The 22,335-nt window shown below is 37.2% G+C and overlaps 2 protein-coding genes across 8 annotated transcripts in view; one reads left to right on the plus strand and one right to left on the minus strand.

The window, feature by feature from the left end:
- Positions 1 to 8,958, plus strand: part of RABEP1 (rabaptin, RAB GTPase binding effector protein 1) — a 94,991-nt gene extending 86,033 nt beyond the window's left edge. For 3 of the 5 annotated variants that reach the window (XM_036223040.1, XM_036223042.1, XM_036223041.1), the window contains 5 exons: positions 270 to 471; positions 1,097 to 1,152; positions 4,438 to 4,536; positions 5,382 to 5,498; positions 6,247 to 8,958. In XM_036223040.1, coding sequence (XP_036078933.1) covers positions 270 to 471; positions 1,097 to 1,152; positions 4,438 to 4,536; positions 5,382 to 5,498; positions 6,247 to 6,348 — 576 coding nt within the window. In that variant the 3' untranslated portion in view covers positions 6,349 to 8,958. The remainder of the gene's footprint in view (positions 1 to 269; positions 472 to 1,096; positions 1,153 to 4,437; positions 4,537 to 5,381; positions 5,499 to 6,246) is intronic. The other 2 variants (XM_016141965.2, XM_016141967.2) reach the window with 1 other exon arrangement.
- Positions 8,959 to 9,182: 224 nt separating this feature from the next.
- Positions 9,183 to 22,335, minus strand: part of NUP88 (nucleoporin 88) — a 30,705-nt gene continuing 17,552 nt past the window's right edge. For all 3 annotated transcript variants that reach the window (XM_036223043.1, XM_036223044.1, XM_036223045.1), the window contains exons 9-18: positions 20,059 to 20,157; positions 15,521 to 15,611; positions 13,202 to 13,303; positions 11,361 to 11,519; positions 10,933 to 11,058; positions 10,762 to 10,827; positions 10,553 to 10,633; positions 10,122 to 10,248; positions 9,857 to 9,975; positions 9,183 to 9,418 (exon numbers count right to left, since the gene is read on the minus strand). In XM_036223043.1, coding sequence (XP_036078936.1) covers positions 9,355 to 9,418; positions 9,857 to 9,975; positions 10,122 to 10,248; positions 10,553 to 10,633; positions 10,762 to 10,827; positions 10,933 to 11,058; positions 11,361 to 11,519; positions 13,202 to 13,303; positions 15,521 to 15,611; positions 20,059 to 20,157 — 1,034 coding nt within the window. In that variant the 3' untranslated portion in view covers positions 9,183 to 9,354. The remainder of the gene's footprint in view (positions 9,419 to 9,856; positions 9,976 to 10,121; positions 10,249 to 10,552; positions 10,634 to 10,761; positions 10,828 to 10,932; positions 11,059 to 11,360; positions 11,520 to 13,201; positions 13,304 to 15,520; positions 15,612 to 20,058; positions 20,158 to 22,335) is intronic.

A 22,335-nucleotide genomic window follows, 5' to 3' on the forward strand; every position in this document is an offset into this window, starting at 1 on the left:
ATTTTTATTTTTCTCCTTATTAAACAAGTTCGAGGGAAAAATACGTAGTTCACAATACACATTTTTTTTTTGGCTTCTATGATGTACTGAATGTTGACATGACATGACACCTGCCCCTTGAACCCCTAAGTGGATTGGAGTTGAAAGTCTTTAATTTTTGAACAGTTTAAAAAAAATCTGAAATTCTGATTGCAGAAAAATCTTTAGCTTCTTTTGCTTATTTTATTCTACCCTCACAAACCCAGTAACCATTTGTTTCTTGAATCTAGGCACTCCGGGAGTTGGTATTAAAATACCGTGAGAACATCATTAATGTGCGGACAGCAGCAGACCACATGGAAGAAAAGCTGAAGGCTGAAATACTTTTCCTAAAAGAGCAGATTCAAGCAGAACAGTGTTTAAAAGAAAACCTTGAAGAAACTCTGCAGCTAGAAATAGAAAACTGCAAGGAAGAAATAGGTGAAGATAAAAGTGAAGTGATGTAGTTTGGAATTAGAGGCACTAAATAGAGCCTTTTTTTTTTTTCCCCCTGATTATAAGAAGGAATACGTGGTTATAGAGCGTGGAAAACAGAAAAGTATAGGAAAGAGTTAAGTAAGGATTCGGTCTATTTTTCCAGATGTTCTGATATACTCAGTAATTGGGAGTGAAAAAAAAACTTCCCAAACTCATTCTTTTTAGAAGTTCTAATGGCCTCTGCTTTGGCAACTGCTTATAGATAGGAAACTCAGTACTTGAACCCAGCCCACAGGGGAACGTGACTAGATGGATGGTATTTCTTTGCAGAACTTTGATGTGTTAACGGACTCCCGCTGGGAATATCTCTGCTCCACATCCCAGTGGATATTTGTGTGTAGAGGGAATTTATGACATAGTGTTCACTCATGTGGACTCTGCTTTTACCTGAGCTTAATTGTGATGCTCATTGATTAGGGGTAACTGAAAAAGGGGTGTTGGATTTTCCCCCCTCTGTGTTCAGTATACGTTGAGTCATTATATGAGACTGAGGTTATGGTAGAAAGGAGAGTTGTAAGAAAAAAAATTAAATGCACAATATCAATGAATGCTAACACTTCTCCCTCTTTTTTCCTTTTAGCTTCCATTTCTAGCTTAAGAGCTGAATTAGAAAGAATAAAAATAGAAAAAGGACAGGTGAGTTTCAGAGTTTAAAAATGATTCTATCAGCAACCAGTAGTACTTTATTGAATCCTATTTGTGCTAGACCCAAGGGATAAAATATAGTTACAACATGTCCCTGCCTTCAAGGAACTTCTGTCTAGTGGGAAAAATACAGCAGGATAAGACATTATTGGGAGTCTGCTGCTCTGTGTCAGGCCACATGCTCACTAGAGGAGGCATGGGGAAGACTAAGATGTGACTGCCGCCTGGAGTTTCCACTCTAGTGGGAAGACAGGCAAGGCATGGTCGTGACATGATATATACTAATAGTAGAAATATGTACAAAAGCTTTTACAAACAGATGATGTTTTCTAGCTGGCTTAGAGTCCTCTTCTCTTCAACAACATTGACACTTTTGGTAGGTGACCCCATTCAACTCCTGGCCTCATTGTTCATTGGCTCAACGACCTTTACTTCCACTCAGCCCTTCCTTCCCACACTCTTAACTGCACCAAGCCCCACATTTGACATCTCACGCCAGCCTCACATTCCCTGACCCTGGTTTTTCATCCTTCTAGTCCTGAATCCCATAGGTCCATCTGTCTTTGTACCTCATTCAGACCTCAGTCCTTGAACTTTTCCTTTTCTTCTGGTTTCAGCAACTTCCTCATGGCTTTGCTTTCTTCTAAGCTGCATATTACATGGCTTGCTGCTTAGTCTCAAACCAGCACCCACAGGTCCCAATTCCTTGTCTTTTTGCTGCCTTCACTTGATACTGCCCAATTCTGGATTAATCCTAGTGTCCACCTTCTCTGCCCCTGTCCCAAGCTGTTGATGTCACTAGAATTAGTAACACTGAATGCTCATGTTGTCTATTGGGACTCAAGTGCTACTCAGCCTTCCATTTGTCCCGTAGTTGTCTCCCTTCCATTCCTTATCCCTTCACCTTTTTCACCCAGCCTCCAGCCCCCTTTCACCAGTTTCTTCTCTGTGAGTCTGTTTTCATGTAGTTTATTCATTTCTTTTGTTCTTTAGATTCCACATATAAGTGAAATCATATGGTACTTGTCTTTCTTTCACCTATTTCACTCAGCATAATACTCAAGGTCCATCCATGGCATTGCAAATGGTAAGATATTGTTATGGCTGAGTAATATTCCATTGTATATTATTTACCATAACTTCTTTATCTGTTCATCTATTGACAGGCATTTAGGTTGCTTCCATATCTTGGCTATTGTGAATAGCATTGCTGTGAATATAGGGTTGCATAGATCTTTATGAATCAGTGCTTTAGTTTTATTTGGATAAATATCCAGAAGTGCAATTGCTGGATCAAAAGGTAGTTCTATTTTCAATTTTTTGAGGAACCTCCAAATTCTTTTCCATAGTAGCTGTACCAGTTTCCAATCCTCCTAACAGTGTACAGGAATTCCTTTTTCTCCACATCCTCTCCAACATTTGTTTTTTGTTTTATGGATGATAGCCATTCTGACAGGTGTGAGTGATATCTCACTGTGGTTTTAATTTACATTTCTCTGATGATTGGTGACCGTAAGTGTCTTTTCATATGACTATTGGCCATCTGTATTTCCTCTTTGGAGAAATACCTATTTAGGTTTTCTTCCCATTTTTTAATTGGATTATTTTTTGTCATTGAGTTGTATCAGTTTATAAATTTTAGATATTAACCCCTTATCAGCTGTATCATAGGCATATATCTTCTCCCAATCAGTAGGTTGTCTGTTTTGTTGATGGTTTCCTTTGCTGTGCAAAATTTTTTAGTTTGATGTAGTCCCATTTGTTTATTTTTTTCTTTTGTTTTCCTTGCCTGAGGAGATATATCAGGAAAAAAAATTACTCATAGCAATGTCAGAGTTTACTGCCTCTGTTTTCTTCTACAAGTTTTATGGTTTCGGGTCTTACATTTAAGTCTTTGATTCATTTGAGTCTATTCTCGTATACAGTGTAAGAAGGTGTTTTATTTTGTGTGTATTCCTTTCCATTTCTTACAGTGATTGTTTCACATAGTCACAGTCATATCATCTCCCAACTCAGCAGATGGTGGCCTTTTACCCCTGTCATCAGCAAGGCCACCTTCAGCTTCCTAGCCCTTGAATTACTTGTTCTCTTACTTTTCTTCTCAGCCTTCTCTCTGGTTTCTTCAGAGAAAATGACCTGTTTCTGACCAGTCTGTAGTCACTGCACTTGTGCTTTGACTGAACACTTCAGATCTTTTCTATAATCCTCTGAGTCTTCCTTTCTCAGACATTTGTATTTTATCTCATTGGTTTTTTTCCATTACACATAAACATGCTCAGATATTTCCCATTAAGAGAAGCTATTTTTTTTTTTTTTTGGATTATACTTCTCTTTCAAGCTACCAATCTTTCTTCTTCCCTTAATAACCAAGATTCTTAAAAGAGTACTCTCCACAGCCTAATGTCCCAGTCAGTCCTCAACCTGCTGCAGTCTGGCTTCTGCCTCCACTCTGCTATGGAGGTTGCACTGGCAGAAAATACCGGCACTGTAACTGTGTCCCAGCCTTTCTACTGCTGCTGCTACTGTTTAGGATCAGACTTCAGTTCTCCCAGGCTTATTTTAAGAGCTAACTTCTTTCCCTGCCTCCAAAGTATATCCCATTCCATTTCATCTTCATAATGAAACCAAGGGGGCCTTTAAAAAGTATAAACTATGTCCCCGTTTGATTAAAAACCCTCCAGTGGTTCCCTTTATCTCGAGGATCAAGTCCTTATTCTTCAGCCCCGCTGAGGATGTTGTTCCTCACCACCGCTACCTCAGCTTGAGTCTCCAGGGCCCCAGCACTCTGTGCTGTAGCTTAACAAAAACTCTCCACATTTCCTGAACACATTTTTTATTCATGTCCTCTACTCCTTTTTGGAGTATCTCTCTCCATGATGGCCCTCTTACCACCCTTTTCCTTCCCCTGTAAAATTTTTCATCTTATAAGGGTCAAATGTCTCGGCAAGGAAACCCTTCCCAACTTTCCTGGCAGAATTAAAAGCTTTATCCTCCATGTTCACATGTCAGAATTATTTAGTTAATGTCAGTCTCTCCTGATTTCTCCATCTTCAGATCTTAATGCCTAATAAATGTTTAATGAAAGAAATAGGTCTTGAAGAATAGAAGATTCACAGAGACCAAAGGGTGAGAAGAGTATCACAGGTCTAGCCAGCGTCCAAGGCCTGGGAGGACCTGAGAACTTGGGCATAATTTTCCAGGCCGTAGGTTCCTCCAGGCAGCGTGCTGTGACCTGCACAGAGTTTGAGTTTCTGCTTTTCCTTCTTACTTCCACAGTTGGAGTCTACATTAAGAGAGAAGTCTCAACAGCTTGAAAGCCTCCAGGAAATGAAAATCACTTTGGAAGAACAATTAAAGAAAGAGACTGCTGCTAAGGTGATATTTTTGTTGGTAATTTAATAAAGCTGCACTGAGAATGTGGGATTACATCTTGCCCATTGAAAAAAATATATTGCTTCTTTGAATAGTGCCACCTTCTGAAAGTTGTCTAGACTATCTCCGCTTACAGAAAGAAAATGAAATGAAATTTTATTAGAGTTGGTTCAGATCTCCACACTGCCAGCTTTGGAGGCCTGTGTCATAGACCTTACTGGTGTTTTTGGCATTGTGTTAAAAGGGCCATGAACCAAACTTGGCATTGCCTGTAGACAGCACTGCTTTGAAAGTCATTCCATTTGACTGCTCTATCAGAGTTGTGTTTACAAACACTATGTACATGTTCTTCAATGGTCCTTTGTTTTTAGAAATGCTGCCATGTAGTCCTACTGAAGTATCTCTGTAAGAAAGATTGGAGATAGCTGGGGCTGCCCGGAGCATACTGAGAATTTTCCTGGCAGATGCTTGAATGTTGTGGCTATCAGGAAATCCCCAAAGTTTCTCTCTCTCTTGCTGTGGTAGCTAGCTATTGGTCTTAGCTGCTTTTTGATGATTAATCATTTATCACCAGGTTCTTGGAGACAATGGGTGTGTGTGTGTGGTACTTTTAATTCATTTTTTATTCTGGCTTTCAAACTCATTTCATTTTAGGGACCTAGAGCAAGTAGCTTAGGGAACTTACACCTTTGCCCTAGAGATAAAGGGAGACTAACAGGATCTAGGAATATGATGGACACCTACCTCTTCTCTCTAGTAATAGGAGACTGCGAGTTCCTAGATTTACTAAATGATTCTGACTTACGGCTGTTTGGCATTAATCCTCATTCAAAATTTGTATTATTTAGGTTACCAATGAACAACTAATGTTTGAAGAGAAGAACAAAGCTCAGAGGTTGCAGACAGAACTAGATGTCAGTGAACAAGTCCAGAGAGATTTTGTAAAGCTTTCTCAGACTCTTCAGGTGAGTGATTTGGGGAACCCTTAGAGCACTAAGACACTTTAGGGTGTCTTGATACGCAGGAGAATTTGCCAGTCCCGACTTGACCACTGACAGTAGCCAGAGGATGAGAGACTATGGCTACCCCTACCCCAGCCCAGATACCTATCTGGTCATTCAAACCAAAAAACCAGGTGTGTACTTCAGACTTGTTCCCCTTTCCCTCTATACCTTGCTGGTCCTTAAGAGTAAAGTATAAAGTCCTCAGCATACCATGTAACCCTTCCTAACCAGGTCTATCTCAACATTCTTTTCATCTCTCTGCCTTACATTGCACATTTTGTGTTCTAATATATTTTAACTACTTGCGATTCCTTGCCCACAGCACAGTAGTTCCTTTGGTAGGCATCATTGTCTCATCACCCACCTCTTTACTCCTTTCAAGGCCCACAGGACCCTCTGTAGGCCCTCAGGTTGGGCTACAGCAGTCTACCACCCACCCCATGCTGCCTTGGCACTTGATGAATGCTGTGTCTACACTGACATTTAGAATATTGTGCTGAAATTCTCCATAAGCCTCTCCTCCCCGCCCCCAATTGAACTGTGGGTTCTCCAGGGGTCTCATTCACCTCCGTAGTCCAAGCATCTTACACTGGGTCTGTTACCCAGCTGCTTTTGGGATTTGCTCCATCTCAGCTAAAGCAATCAAAGTAAACTTCAGAAAATCTAGACAGGAGCCATCGGCACTTATCTCACTGTATTGTTCCTCCAGGTGCAGTTAGAGCGGATCCGGCAAGCAGACTCCTTGGAGAGAGTCCGGGCGATTCTGAATGATACCAAACTGACAGACATTAACCAGCTGCCTGAGACATGACACCCTCATAGCAGGACTCTAGCCTGCACTTTGGGTTTTTAACTCATCTTTAGAGCAACATTAATTATTATTTAACTCTTAACTGAAGAAGTCACAAAAAAAGGAAGAATGGAGAAATGCTTATTTCTAGTGGGAGAAGACTGCAACACAGGAACAGCAAACAGCCAGGGTAATTTACAACAAAAAGACCTTTCACATGGGAGCACAAAGGGGACTCCGGACTTGATTTCAGTGGTTGTGTGATCAGAGTTGGTGATGGAGAAAGTGCTGTTTCCTTGCCTGCATAATCCAACATTTCCCTACCCTAAAGCACCATCCCAATAGTGTTTGGAATTACATTGTCTGTTCATAGATATTGGAAGAGAGAATTTTTTCCTGTTGTCTAGAGTTCATCAGTAATAGTATTCAGTTAGCAGACAGGTATAGATGCTGTATGAATATTTTATATTAAAATACGAAGTTTGAGAGCAGGCCATTGGCTAGAGACTGTATTTCCTAGCTCAGTTCTTTTAACCGTTTTATCTTCTATTGGAGGAACTTAAATGCTACTGAAACTTGCCTGAGAACCATAAGAATGTGGCAAACAAAACCAAATTCAAGAACTGAATTATGAGAATTTGAAAACTTGGCTGGGGCTGTATGTATTGGAAGTTGAGGTTAAAGGAAAAGCACAAGAAACTGTTTGGAAGCACTTTTTTGCTGCCTGGATGAATTCTGTGGGCCCACAGGTACCAAGGTCAAGCTGAACTGGTACCACCTACTCTTTTGAAAACTGTTTTAGTTTAGTTATTGGATCAGTGGAAAAAAATATTAATAAAGCAAGCAATGTCTGGCAACATCTAGTATTTATAAATTTATAAATCTGCTGCTTATTTTCAACTCAAATCAGTGGGCCTGAGTACTGTTTGTTTTAAAAGTATCAAATACAAAAATGGTGATAACTAGGTTTGACAGACACCTATTTTGTATTTCTCTCTTCTAATTTAGACCTGGAGTGTGATAATGCTTATGAAGTTGGAGAAAACCCAGTTAGAATGTTCGTCAGGTTGGAAATCTGCTTTGTCATTTCTATGAGGTTAGATTCTTTTCCTATGTAGGAGAAAGCCTCAGTGAACAGGCTGCCTTTGCCTTAGCCTTATGAAGTGTTGAGGAAAGCACAAAGAATGGATTCATGTTTGCTATTTACCTGCTGCAGTCGTATTAGCCAGTGGAAGGCTATACTGTTTAATTCATCACACAGATGGTTCAAAAGTGAAATTGTTTTCAAATAATTTTTGTGATTGGTGTTATTTAACAGCAGGGTACTTGAAGAAACTTTATGGGAATTAAGTGGATTAAGTAGATTGTTTGGCTCACTTAAAGCCACTATCAACCTTATGGTTTAAAGTAAATTGTCTTTTGTTATAAATGAAGTCATTATGGAGTAGTCCTAAAGATCTTTACTTCTGTCTTCCATGGGACAAGATAAGGACTACATACCTCATTCCTTGGGTTATTGTGGTAGTCTTGCATTCATGATTATGAATTTAAAAGTACATACTAATTATGGAAATAGTGCTATAGGCTTGCCATGCATGAAACATTTTAATTGGTTTAAAGTCCCTTTGTATAAAGTACTACTTGGTTTAGATAAAGAAAACATGTATCCTCATTGAGTTACAAGGAATTTTATTCCAAAATGCAATCTGTTTAAATTATATAGAACTGGTCCCTTGGGTAATCCCTGAGCTAATTTGTTTCAGATTATTAAAATTGGCACTGTAAATCAGGATGGGTAACTCATAGTCTTCCTGAACTGAACTACAGCTCCCAAGGAACTGCTCTGCTGAGACACCTAGCAGATGTTTTTCTCCATGAGATGGTACTGAGCCAGTAAAATCATGATTCAAGAACCGCGGTCTCTACTGTGGCAGATGCAAACTGTTGGAACCCACTTTGTTGAGAAAATAGCCTAGAAAAACCTGAACTGAGACTGTAGGTTTTGTTAATCTACTTCTAGTATGAAATAAACTATTGTGATACTATCCTGGCAGGAAACACTTTAAACTGGGTTTTCTATTTAAATAGGAAACTGATTTAGAAGGTGGGACTTAGCCCATTTAGACAGAAAAGATCAATTGGGTTTCACAAGTGTTCCTGTGCTTGTATTCAGTATGTACACACGTGCTGTCATGCATGTCTAACCTGATTTACCTCCTACCTGTAACCTACCTTACCATGTGGCTTTTAATTGGCAGTCACTCACCCATTTCTAGGCAGGTACAGTTAAGTATTACTTTTCAGAACTCAGATGGGCAGGTATAAAAAGATTACCTAAAGAAAATGGAGGACAAAACCATATACTGCATACCCACTTATTTGTCTCTTTTTTCCCTCTGAGGTCCTACACTTGTACCTCATTCACTCAGTAACACATTGAGAAATGGTGCACAGCCAGACTTGGCTCTGAAATGTAATACTGCCTGTCAGAGAAGTGAGCCAGCAGTGGCCTTGCAGTTGTGGAGCCTCAGCTGAGCTCTAAGCAGGTTTCAGATGTAATCATTTCTTAACTGTACTGAAGGCATGTCCTTAAGAAGAAAGTGTTCAAATTAAAAAAGCTGCTGCCTAGAATACTGTGTGGCCTTTTCCTTTGAATTCTAATGTCCTGTCCCTCTTCAGAGTCAGATTTCTGTGCAGCTACTTTAAAATGCAGCTCATTTCTTTTAACTACGGAGAAAATTCATTAGGGTTCATGGGGATCTGGCAGTGTGCAGCTGAAAGTCTAAGGCTTTTTTAAAATTCTAGGCCTTTGCTGAATACAATAAACTTCAGCTTATATATAAAGCACATTCCAATTTTTAAGTAAAAGCATTTATTCAATAATTATGAAACAAGAAAAGTATAAAAAATGATGAACCACACCAAAGCTCACCCAAAATGCTTCTTTATAAATTAGATAATGTTTTACAATATGAGTTTAGGCCTTCACTTGTGTTAACTTCAGGTGCACATCTGTTCCTGGTGGTGTCAGAAGTTTACATGATTTCGGATATCATTAATTTGCTTCACCATTTCTCTTATGTGTTCACCCCTGTAAAATCATAAAGCCACTTACTTTCAAGGAAGACAATGAATTAATAAGCCATTAATATGGATTCTTAAGAATTTAGTAATGCTGAAATATTTTAGAAGTCCTATGCTAAAATTAGTAACGTAAGGTTTCAGATGGACAGTAACAATGTTTGCTATACATTTAACGCTAACAGCGGCAAAAAGGACTACACCTGCTGGAAATATTTTTGAATATACTCACTGAACATATACAACAAAATCACAGTAGCAAGAAACTCATCATTTTTGATCCACCATACTCATCTCTTAAGTCCTTATCTATGACATGGCTCCTATTTCAGTAATTACTAGAAATGCAGTGCCAAGTAATCTTATTTGAATAGAGAAAGGTTGGTTTTGGCATATTTATTGCAAAAGAAAAGCTACCTTGCAATAATAAATTTGTAGTATTACTTACTCCTCCTTCAGGATGGACTGAATGCACTTTCGCTGGTAGGCGCTGAGAGTAATGGTGGGTTTTTGAGGACTCAGTACCTTTTCCATCTTTCGCTGCTGATAGTCTTTTTTCATAGTGACCTGAAGTATCAAATGGAACAGGTTTTTTGGCTATGGTTTGATACATGTTTTCATAATATGTATTTTAGTTTGTTTTATAAAATTATTTTCTGCAGAACAAACACTTAAAAAAATATAAAATTTAGTGACCCTGCATCAATTCCTACCTGTTTGATGGCATTGCCCAAATGTCGAAGTTGATCAGGTATCAGCTGTAATTCTTTCTTCATGTCTCTCTCACTATCAGAGAGAACTGGGAGCTGAGAATGAAAACTGTGAAGTACTTTTTTCATCCTTTAGAAAAGGTAAGAAAACATCTCAGGATCTCTGCTACTCAGGAGAAACACAATTATAACTAAAGGTCTAACTCATGAATCTGGTGTCTGTGAAGGGGACTCCCACAGGATAGTTTAGGGGAAAGCATCACTGCACTGTCTTCCCTAACATATACCTCAGAGGAGAGAGAGGAATCAATTCAATTCTGTAGGCCTCACAGTATGCGCTCTAGGCCAATTTTCCTTAACACTGTTAATACCTGAGTACTTAACAGCAGTAGGAATACTTGAGTAGGGAACTGAATGTTATACAATACACTGACCTGTTCATGATATCTTCTTGTTTTTCCTTGGCTTCCTCATACTTGTCAGCTAAGCGCTCAGCCATTTCCCGTAGACTTTTCCTAGTGGCATAAAAAACAAGACTCTTGGGGTCTACCCTGATGGTTAATGTGGCCCACCATTTCCAGGTGAAATACAATTCCAGTCTTACTGAACTACTGTTTTTGTCTTCCCTAGTTTTGGCACTTACCTTTCCTCTCGACAACAATTGAGGTCCTCTAATTGTTTCTTTTTTTGGTCACATAGTAATTTGACCCTTCAAGAGCAAAAAAAGAAATATAATCAGAAGCCAGGTCCAGGCCATTCTATAGGGTCAGCTACTGTCTAGGAGATGATGATACGTAAGCAAAGGCCATCCTACCTCCTCTGTATCTCCTCCTTTGCCAGGTCCTGTTTAAGAATATACTGTTCCCTGAACACCTGGGTGGCTCTGCTGATAAGCTGAAGACATTCTTCTGGCGGAGGGGCTGTATCTTTTTCAGATGACCTTTAAAAAAAAATTTCTACCATTACTTTCCTTAGCTGAATAAAATAACTAAAAATGGACTCAAGTCACAACTGCTTTTTTTTTCACTTCTTTTTATACTTCCTGTTTTATCATTCTCATGCCTCTATCGATATCTATCTGCTCTCCCTCTATTCAGCAGCTCATTAAATATACCCTATGTCTTTTCTAACTCCGTTATGGCAAAAAGTACATAAAATGAAGTAAATAGCTGAGAACAGAAAGGATAAACAGTAAATATGAAAACAGAAGGGAGCCAGTTCTTAAACACCCAAAGCCCATACTTCAAAAATGCTGGATTTGCAACACTACGTTGCAAAATGCTTCTAATATGCTTTTCAAAGGAATCTGGGGTTTCAGCCAGAATTCGAAGGGGAGACTCTGCCACTTCAACATCTTCTTGGGTACAAAGCAGGGGAGGAGATACTGGATGGACCGTGCTTCTGTAAAATAAATAAATCTACCATGGAGTTATTTACTGTAAGTAGTATAAAAAAGCATAAGCCACATTTATCCAAAACCTTGAGAATCTAAGAAACACAGTGTTACTGTGTAAGAGTACTAGAATGCATGCTTTCTACCTTGAATAGGTCACCTAGGGAATATACCCCCTTGTTCTACCAGTGCTACCATTCGTCAAAGTATTTTAAACTCTGTCACTTCAATTTCTTTTTGTAAAGATCTAGACAGCACAAAAGTATAAATTTATCATGGACTCTTATTGTAAGGATTTGAGAGTCAGTTATAAGCCAGTCAGTCACACACATAAATGAATCACTCATTTCCTAGGTATAATTTAGATTTAGTCAAAATTAATATTCAGCTAGGTAACCACTATATGACATTTACTCTATATAACTTGATTTCTAAAAATTATATTCACTCAAACAGTATAAATATTAACAATGGCAATTTCAGAAAGCTTGAAAGACTAAATGTTAAGAGCATAGTAAGTGATTTACTTTGCCTGCAATTATAATAAATCTGGGAATCTGTTAAACAATAACATCATTTAAAAAAAAACTTGTACTTCAGGGAGTTAGCAAAAACCATGATTTGAACATATCTAGATAACTAATATTTGTGTTTTCCTTTGGGATTCATGTTTTTATTCTGAAGAAACCAAGTGTGAGTAGGTCTTATTTCACAAAAGGTAGGATGGGGTTTTAAAAATATATTTGAGGCAAAAAGGAATTTTTATTCTCATTGATCTCATTACTTTTATTTAGTCACTTTTAGTGTAAGTCAAAATTGATAGTTATTTTCCTTTCCAAATAGTATATACCTTGTCAGTCTGCAAAAAGCATAGGAATTCTTTGGATAGTAAATTGATGGCAGTCTCCTGAACTACGTCAGTGTCTAGAAACACATGCTTTGAACTGACATCAAGAGACTGGGGGGTGGGCAGTCTAGGGTTCAATGCTGATAGCTTGTTAGGGACCCCTATTCCTACATTTATAGAATTCAAGAATGATATTCCAGGGCTGCTGAAAAAGAAAAATGGTGCTTATAGCTTAATGAGTTCCTTAAGAGGGAGGAGGATTGAGTTCAGCTATTTATCACCTGTCTTCCAGAGTTTACATATTTTGTGATGTCCCTGAGGCGAGCAGAGATAAAGAAATGAAAGTGTGATAATGGACTCTGGAGTCAGAAAGTTCTGTATTTGCAACCTAGGTCAATGTGTTACTTCAGCATTTAATCTCTTGAGCCCTGTTTCCTATTCTACAAGATGGGGATGACTGACCTGCTGTCCTTGCAGGGTTGCTCTGATTATAGGAGACAGTACAGGTAAATGCCCTGACTTCTAAGTCTGGCACACAGAGCCTGATAAGCACTAAATCTAATTCATCTTAGTGGAATTCAGTATTTACATTTAGTATTTTTCCCCATATTTTGAATGAAGTAAAGCTTTTGACTCTCAATTAGCTGAAGAATATAGAGATCACACGCCTAAAATAAATCCTTCCAGACATGTCAGAAGCAAGAGAACTATCTACCCTTCCAACCCTCAAGTCAGAAGCCAAAGCATGAAGCAACTATCTTTAAGCAAGTTACTAAGAGCATTTTCTCAGCATAGATTTTGCAGACTTAATTAGTTGTGCGGGGAATACAAAATGGTACATACAATAAAGGCCTTATGAGACATTCGTAGGTACTGGTGATACAGATCATTGTGGGCCCCAGAATGTCAGGAACAATCCAGAATCCTTGAATTGGAGCTGGCTGCCTGGGAAAACACACAGGCACAGTTAGGTTATAAAACAGCAAGTACAATGTAGCCAAAAGCAATGACGTGGCTGAGGTCAGTCAGCTTCTCAGGCCCGGGCTAAGAGGTGCCTGGGACATACTGTCAGTGCAGTAACCTCAAAGACAGTGACTTGGAAGCCTGTAATTCTTGCAGTTCTGATTGCTTTGAAACAAGCTGTCACTTACCAGTCTCTGATAAGAGGCCTCTGACTTATAAATCATTCAGGAACCAACAGCCTCATGATACTCACTGTAATCTTAGCAGTTACCATGATATGATGAAGTTAATTATGTGCCTTTCTCCCCAGCTTGCTTATAAGCCCCAGCTATCTTTGTACACTTAGCCCCCAGTGCCCAACCTAGATTAAACACTCAGAAATTCTTGACTGAATAACTTTAGTCTATCTCACGTTAAAAACCTAATGCAGCCCAAAACCTATCACAGGACTTAATTTACTGTGCACAGCCTGCATCTCCCTCTCAATCTTGGCTCTCACTTCACTGACAGAACCTACAATAGGAAATGTCTTTCCTACCAATAAACTTGACCTGCCTCAAGCTCATCCCACGCCCACAGTACATTTCTGCCCCTGGACTGATGATGCCACCTCCTCTCGCCTCTTCTGAGGATTGCTCCATCAATGCTGTAGTTTTAAAATCTCCCTATTTACCCTCAGCTGATAAACATGCTCATCCTTTCAATTCAAAACACTTTCCACTAATTTAAGCTTCCCCAAACCTGTTCTTTCTCCCCTTCCTTTATAATCATCAGTCTTTAAATAATACTATTTATCCTTCTATATCTCTCAATTCACCTTTTATTTGGGGGGCAGGGGTGGTAGTAAGGAGGAGTCTGGGAAGTTAAAAATATTTCATATTTTTGGTGTGATATCTGCATATCAAAAGAGTACACATATACACTCCTAACCGTTATCCGGGTCAACAATTAGAACACTGCAGTTCTATAAGATCTCCCAATCTACCGTCCCTGATCACAACCTTCCACTCCTCAGAGAAGTAATCATTATTCTGACTTTTACGATATTCATGTTCTAGCATTATAGTTTTCTTACCTATGTATTCATTCCTAAGCAATATTATTTAATTTTACCTGTTTTTTTTGAAATGTACATAAGTGGAATTTTATTATCTATTTTCCCTATTCACTTGTCAACCCGGTGCTATCCTCCTCAACCCCCAAAAGTATTTTCCCCAGGGTTCTCCATGAACCCCCTGTATTGCTGCTTTGCTGTGCTTACGTCACACTGTTGCCCACTGCCTCCTCACTGAGATGTCCTCCTCCTCGACATCCCTGACATATCCTCCTTTAGTCTTTCTGGCAGCCCTTGGCAAGAGTCTCCTTCCTGGCCTGGGCTCCTCTAATGCCACTCACTGATTGTAAGAAAGTGTTGCTCAAGACTCCCTTCTTAGGTCTCCTCTACTCATTCTAGGCCCTTTTTTGTGTCACCTTCACCAGAGTCATCATTCTAATGCTGACAATTCCCACATCCATACTGTGCTAGCCCAGATCACTTCAAGCTCCAGAGCACATGCCTCTGCCACTTGGATGTCATACGGGAAAAGAAAACTCCAAGTGCTCCCGTTAACACTTCTCTCTTCCCAAATACACTTTCTCCTATGTCCCGCTTTTCTGAAGGGTGCCATATCTACCCACTTATCCCAGACAGAAACCTGGGAGTCATTCTAGATATCTCCCTTTATTCTGTTCATCAAATATTTACTGAGTATCTACTAGGCACTCTGTCAGACAATGAGTATAGAGGCATGAGAGGACAGTAAATAGTATGAAATAGACATGGTCTCTGTTCTCAAGAAACATATATTCTAGTAGTGGTGAGAGACATTAAACAAACACAAACATCAATTTTAATGTGCTACAAAGAAAAAGGGAGAATAACAGAACCCTAAGTTGGACTAGGGAATCAAGGAACCCTTTCTGAAGAATTAAGATTTAGCTAAGTGAAAACAGCAAACTAAGGCTGCAACTGGGGAAATACCTTCCAGACAGAGAACACAATGTATGGAATGGTCCTGAAGCAGGGAGAGCTTTGGATGAACATTTGATAAACTGATACTCTTAGAGGTAAGTCTGTATGTGAGTGTAATGCATGCACATTATCTGAACTAGTGAAACAAACAACTGTTATCTGTGTATATAAGAAGTGAAGGTTCTTACCTGCATGGCAATGGCTTAGTACATAAGATGTGCTCTACAAAGCATTTCTGTTCGGTAGCAAGTTCCTGTAAACTATCCTTATCTTCTTCATCTGAAAGGAATAAATACCACATTGTATAAGTTAACACAAAAGCTTTCAAATTAAAATGCTGACAATACTAATTAAATGCAATTAAGTATCCATGTCAGACCATTGCTTAAGGACTATGCCTTTCTTACAGAAATCTCCTTTGCAAAGGAGTCTAGATTTCTGCCCCAAGAAGGGAAGTGAGTTTTCCTTGGTCAAGTTTCAGAAATGTTTCACTGAGAACAACCCCAGAAATCATTCCTTTTCCACAGTCTCTTCCTCACCCAACCCAATTTTATTTTTATAACAGCTTTTTCAAATGTAATTTCCATAACTCACCCACTTAAAAGTATATAATTCAATGGGTTTTTAGTATACTAAAAGAAATGTACAACCAATAATAAACCCCCATACCCATGAACAATTGCACCCTAGTTTCTGCCAATCCTTCCAGACCTAGGCAACAATCATTAATCTTTTTTTCTGTCTCTGTGGGCTTGCCTATTCTAGACATTCTATATAAATGGCATCATACAAAATGCAGTTGTCTGTGACTGGCTTCGTCCACTTAGCATGTTTTAAAGGTTCACCCATGTGCAGCATGTGCCAGTACTTCATTCCTCTCTACTGTTGAATATCCCATTGTATAGATAACCATATTTCATTTATTTAATCATCAGTTGATGGACACTGGGCTATTAAGCTATTATGAACGGTGCTGATATGGACATTCATTTACACATTTTTATGTGGACAAATGTTTTCATTTTTTTTTAGTATATACTCAGAGATGGAACTGCTGGGTCATAAGGTAAGTGTTTAATAATTTGAGGAACTGCCAGACTGTTTTCCCAAAGTGACTGTATGCTTACATTTCCATAAGCAGTATATGAGTCCCTATTTCTCTATGTCCTTGTCAATACTTGTTACTATCTGTCCTCTTTTGATTTTAGCCATTTTAGCAGGTGTGAAGTGCTATCCTGTGATTTTGTGATGTCATTAACATGCTGATGATATTAAACATTTTCATGTGCTTATTGGTTATTTGTTTATCATCAATAAAATGTCTATTCAAAGCCTTTGTCTATTTTTTAAATTGGGCTATTAATCCTTTTACTATTGAGTTTTAAGAGTTCTTCATATATTCTAGATACGAGTTCAGTATCAAATATATGACTTGCAAATATTTACTCCCATTCTGTAGGCTGTCTTTTCACTTTTGTGATGGTGTTTTCTTCTAAGAGTTCTACAGTTTTTGTTCTTATATTCAGGTCTTTGATCTATTTTGAGTTCATTTTGTGTATGGTGTGAGGTAAGGGTCCGATTTCATTATTTTGCATGTGGATGTACACTTGTCCCAGCACCATTTGTTGAAGGGACTATTCTTTCCTCCACTGAGTTGTTTTGATACCTGTGTTGAAATCATTTGACTAAAAGTAAAGAAAGGTATATTTCTGGACTCAATTTTATGCCATTGACCTATATCTGTATGCCAATATCACATTGTCTTACCATACTTTTGTAAGAAGTTTGGAAATTGGGAAGAGGGGGTCCTCCAATTTTGTTTTTCAAGATTATTTTGGCTACTCTAGGTCTCTTGCAAATCCACGAATTTTAGGACTAGCTCATCAATTTCTGCAAAGAAGCCAGGTGGAATTTTGATAAAGATTGCATTAGATCTCTGTATCAATTTGGGGAGTAAGACCATTTAACAATATTAAGTTTTCTGATCCATGTACATGGATATTTTTTCATCTAGTTAGTCATCTTTCATTTCTTTCAATGTTTTGTTTTAAGAATATGTTTCGAACTTCTTTTGTTAAATTCATTAAGTATTTTATTCATTTCGATGCTATTATAAATGGAATTGCTTTCTTAATTTCCTTTTGGATTGTTCATTGGTACTGCATAGAAAGAGAACTTATATTTGTCAGTTGATCTTATATCCTGTAATGTCTCTGGACTTGTTTATTAAAGAGTTTTTTAGTAGGTCCCCTATGATTTACCATATAAAAGATCGGATCGTCAATAAACACTTTTACTTTTTCCTTTCTAATATGGATGCCTTTAATTTCCTTTTCTTGGCTAATTTCCCTGTCTTAGAACCTCCATTTTAATGTTGAATATAAGTGTTGAAGATGTGGCGTCATTTCTTCTTGCTGATTACAGTAAAATGTGAGGGGAAAGGTAACTGAAAGAAGTGGTGTTAAAAAAAAAAAAAGAACAAGGACTTGATGATTTGGGCAATTCTCAGCCTATCTGGATGGCAAAAGATGCTAAAATTAAGGAACAGTCACTGTTAGGAAAGCATGTTTTAGAGAAAAAGCCACTGGTGTGGCTGCTCAATCTTTTGCTAACACCTCAGAAAGATCAAAAGGTCAGAATGTTGTCACACAAAAGGTTCCTTGAAGAGACTGTGATTAGATCCTTCATCAGCAGCCAAAAATTAAGATGAAATTATCTAGTAAAGATTTGTGGATGAATCGCTTGTCTACTATAATGACTCTTCTTGATATGTGCATGAGACCCAAAAAGTTCTTGAGATTTTAATATCTGTAGAAACACTGCTGGCTTGGACTGAGAGGATCAGAGAGGGATGAGAAAAGACTGTTCTATTTTCAAAAGTCTACAGGCAGGAAATGGGCTAATAAAACTATTCAACTAAAAACAAATGCTCCCTTTCCTGAAAAATTAAGAGGGCAGAGCAATAAGCTGAGAGGATTATCCCCAGGCCTTAAAACCTAATGGAATTTGGATTTTGAAATTGCCTAGAATTGGTGGTTCCTTTTTTCTTTCCTTTTGAACTGGAATGTCTGTAACCTATGCTTGTCCCATTATTGTGTTCTGGAAACAGATAATGTATTTTTAGTTTCATAGGTCTATAGGTAGACAGGAATTTTGCCCCAAGGTGGGTTATACTCAGAACCTTATCCATATTTAATTTAGATTATTTAGATGATGAGAATGGTAACTTTTGAGCTCACGAGATTTAGATAAGATTCTGAACTTTGTGTTGTTATCATGATGTTAGGGTCAATGTATTTTGCACATGGGTCTAATGTCAATCTTTGAGGTCACTGGGGTGAAATGTAGTTGGCAGAAACATGGACTACTCCAAAATGTCTGTGTTCTAATCCATACACGGTACCTGTGAATATGTTAGGTTACATAGCAAAGGGGAATAAAGGTTGAGGATGAAATTAAAATTGCACATCAAAAGTCTATGAGATAAAGATTATCCTGGATTATCTGGGTGGGCCCAAAGTTATCACAAATTTCCTTAAAAGTGAAAGAGGCAAGCGGAAAAGAACAGAGTGACACAAAGTGAGAAGGACTCAAACTTGCCCCACCATTGCTGGCTTTGAAGATAGAGAAATGAAACTAAAACAAAATAAAGCAGAAGCTAGAAAAGACTAGGAAATGAATTCTTCCCTAGAGCCTCCAGAAAGGAACGCTGCTCTGCCTAGTGAGATCATTCTAGGACATCTAACCTACAGAACTCTAATAAATTTGTGTTGTTTTTAAACCACTAAGTTTGTGGTGATTTATTATAGCAGCAACAAAAAGCTAAGTACAGAAAGCACTTGGTTTTTCACCATTAAGTATGGTGTTAGCTGTGGGTTTTTCATTCATACCTTTTATCATTGTGAGGAATTTCCTTTCTATTACTGATTTTTGAGTGTTTTTAACATGAAAGGCTATTACATTTTCCTAAATGCTTTTTCTCTATTAAGATGATTATATAGTTTTGGTCCTTTATTCCACTGATATGGTGTAATACATTAATTGATTTCTGGATGTTAAACTAACCTTGCATCCCTGGGATAAATCTCACTCAGTCATGGTGTATAATCACTTTTATATGTTATTAGATTTGGTTTGCTAGTATTTTTTTAAGGATTTTTTGCATCAATATTTGTAAGAGATGTTTGTAGTTTTCCTTTTTTGAATATCTTTGTCTGGTTTTGGTTAACAGGGTAATACTAACTTCATAGAGTGAGTTGTGAAGTGTTTCCTCTTCTTGTATTTTCTGGAAAAGCTTGTGAAGAATTGATAGTAATTCTTTAAATGTGAAGCTACCTTGTCCTGAGCTTTACTTTTGGGGTAGTTTTTTGATTACTAATTCAATTTCTTATTATAGGTCTATTCAAATTTTTTACTTATTCTTGAGTCAGTTTTCATAATCTGTGTCTTTCTAGAAATATAGGTTCTAGGTTATCTAACTGCCATAATTGTTCATATTATTCCTTTATTATCTTTTATGTTTTTGTAAGGTCAGTAGTAATATCCCCTTTCATTTCTCGTTTTAGTCATTTGAATCTTCTCTCTTATTTCTTGGTCAGTCTAGCTAAAGGCTTGTCAATTTTGGTGATTTTATCAAAGAAACAACTTCTGGTTTCATTTATTTTCACAATTATTTTTCTGTTCCAAACTATTTTTTGAGAGAGTCTGAAAAGCACAGAATACTCACCTGATCCAAGAAATTTATGAAGTTTATGAATCCAAGTTAGCCCAACACTATGTACTCCAGCTTCATGAGTACAGTGATACCTTGAGGGACACTTGGGATCTGCAAATGGAATCATTAATGATACAAAGGTAGCCAATAGAAAATGGAAAGATTTCATCCCAGCAGCCCAAAAACACATTTGTTGGTAGAAGTCATGGAAAATCTAAAGGAGCTTCATATTGTGGCACTATGTCCAGGGTTTAAAATTTTTTTAATTTGAATTCGATTTTCGAATATGTTTTAAGTATTTTTAAAAGTATAATAAACACAATCCAAACGTTATTTTCTAAGTAGTAAAACAACAGAGTTCACCAAAACATAAGCACTTGCTGTCAAGTTTATACCTTTCTATCTCTGTGTATTTGTAGTTCTTCAAAATAAAATGGTGATTAATAAAGATTAGAGCTCTGTGGAAAACTTATACTTGCACACATTTTACTTACGTAAGATTGTTGAAGCAAGTGCACTCCTACAACACACATATTAAAAAAACTTCAGTGCAACTGGTTAGTGAACAGTTCTGTCATAGTATATAGTAAGTCAGGTGTGAAATGTGAAATTTTACTTCTCTTGATAATGTTTATGTACAGATAGTTTTTAAGTTTTGGATATAATTTTTGTTTAGCAATCATTTATATTTATATTAAGAAATATAAGCAGTTGTTACATAATTTTAATGAAATTTTCTTATAATTCTTTTGAGCCCTAGTATCAATAAGACTAAAAGATGAACTCTTGAATACTTATTAGACAACTAAAACTAGACAGAGTAATAATGTATATACTGAAGCTGATTTTAGATGGAAACAGTCATCCATAAGCCCGTAAATTAAAATTTTCTTTTATCTAACAGCTTCACTTTCTTACTGTTGACTTCATAGTAAGTAAATGTTGTAAAGTGGATGTTACATTATTTTTGTTTTATATGTTGAGGTTCTACGTAACACTTCTAAAAAAGTATTATACTATAAGAAGTTTAAAAACTTGTCTATGGCAATCATCTCTCTAAACAATATAATAGTGAAAAGCTTCTTTTCATTTAAGGCTCAAATTATCTCATCAGGTTTACCACTGTTTAAAATAGCACTTCAAAATGTGTCTGTGGTGCTAGAATCAACAGAAAAATCTTAATATTGGGATGTAACAGAAATCTGTTATGAAAAATATTAGTAACTGAAGTAGGAAATTTGTTATACAACCCTCACATTATATGTTATTTATTTCACTTATTAAAAATCTGGATTTCAGTGATTGTAATGTCTTCAGTACAAATACTAACAAATCAAAAATTTATCATTTCACATATGAAAATATTAACTCTTATTAGAAAAACCAAGATAAAAATGCCTACATTTAAGATTTCCCAAAGATATATGTATCTCTATAAGGAAACCTATCAGTTTACATGACTTTAACTCAGTAGGTCTCAAGTTCCTTATCTACAAAGCAAGGTTCTGAGACTTGGACTATATGTCTCCAAACACTGCTGAATTAGACATGCCCAGAGTTCTCTTTATTGGTTTATTATACAAGGACTACTAGCCCCTTAAATGTTTTGGCTATACTTTACTACATAGTTGAAGCCATTATTACCAAACCTATACAAACTAGCTAACAAGACTTTAAGCAGATTCGGTCAGGTTGCTACAAAATTGAACTCCCTCTCTCTGTAATGGACAGAAGAAAACTATGAAAGGTACACCCAATTATTCCAGACTGCGTAAGCTTTTGTTCCTCATTCTTTATAAAGGAGACAAGATCCTAGAGACTCTGAAAAAGGGTGGAGGGGCAAATAAGATTACAAGAATTTTGTTAAAAGAGACCTTAAAGATCATCTTAGGTTATCTCTATTGTTTTCAGACAAGACAAACTGAAGACCAGAGAAACTGAGTAAGTGCTCAGTACTATAGAGCATATTAATGTTAGAGCTGTAATTAAAACCTAGGACACTCCAGATTCCTAGTCACACACTCCTTCCATTCAACCATTCTGTGTCTGAATAGCATATTCTTTGACTGTCTCAGCTGTTTATCCAAGAGCTTCCTAGATGAATATAAATAAGATGCCAGTGGAACCAAGCCAGGTAAGTTAAAACAAAAGAAAAAAGATTAAAAGAACAACATTCAAACTGGATCTAGGTAGAATGTGTTCTAAAAAAATGAAGATATTTTAAAGAGATCTTAATATTAGTATACTTTGTAAAAGTTTATTCAAGTTTGCATATATTTAAGTTTTTGA

The sequence above is a fragment of the Rousettus aegyptiacus genome, unplaced genomic scaffold (genome assembly GCF_014176215.1).
Source record: "Rousettus aegyptiacus isolate mRouAeg1 unplaced genomic scaffold, mRouAeg1.p scaffold_m13_p_6, whole genome shotgun sequence".
Lineage (NCBI taxonomy): Eukaryota > Metazoa > Chordata > Mammalia > Chiroptera > Pteropodidae > Rousettus > Rousettus aegyptiacus.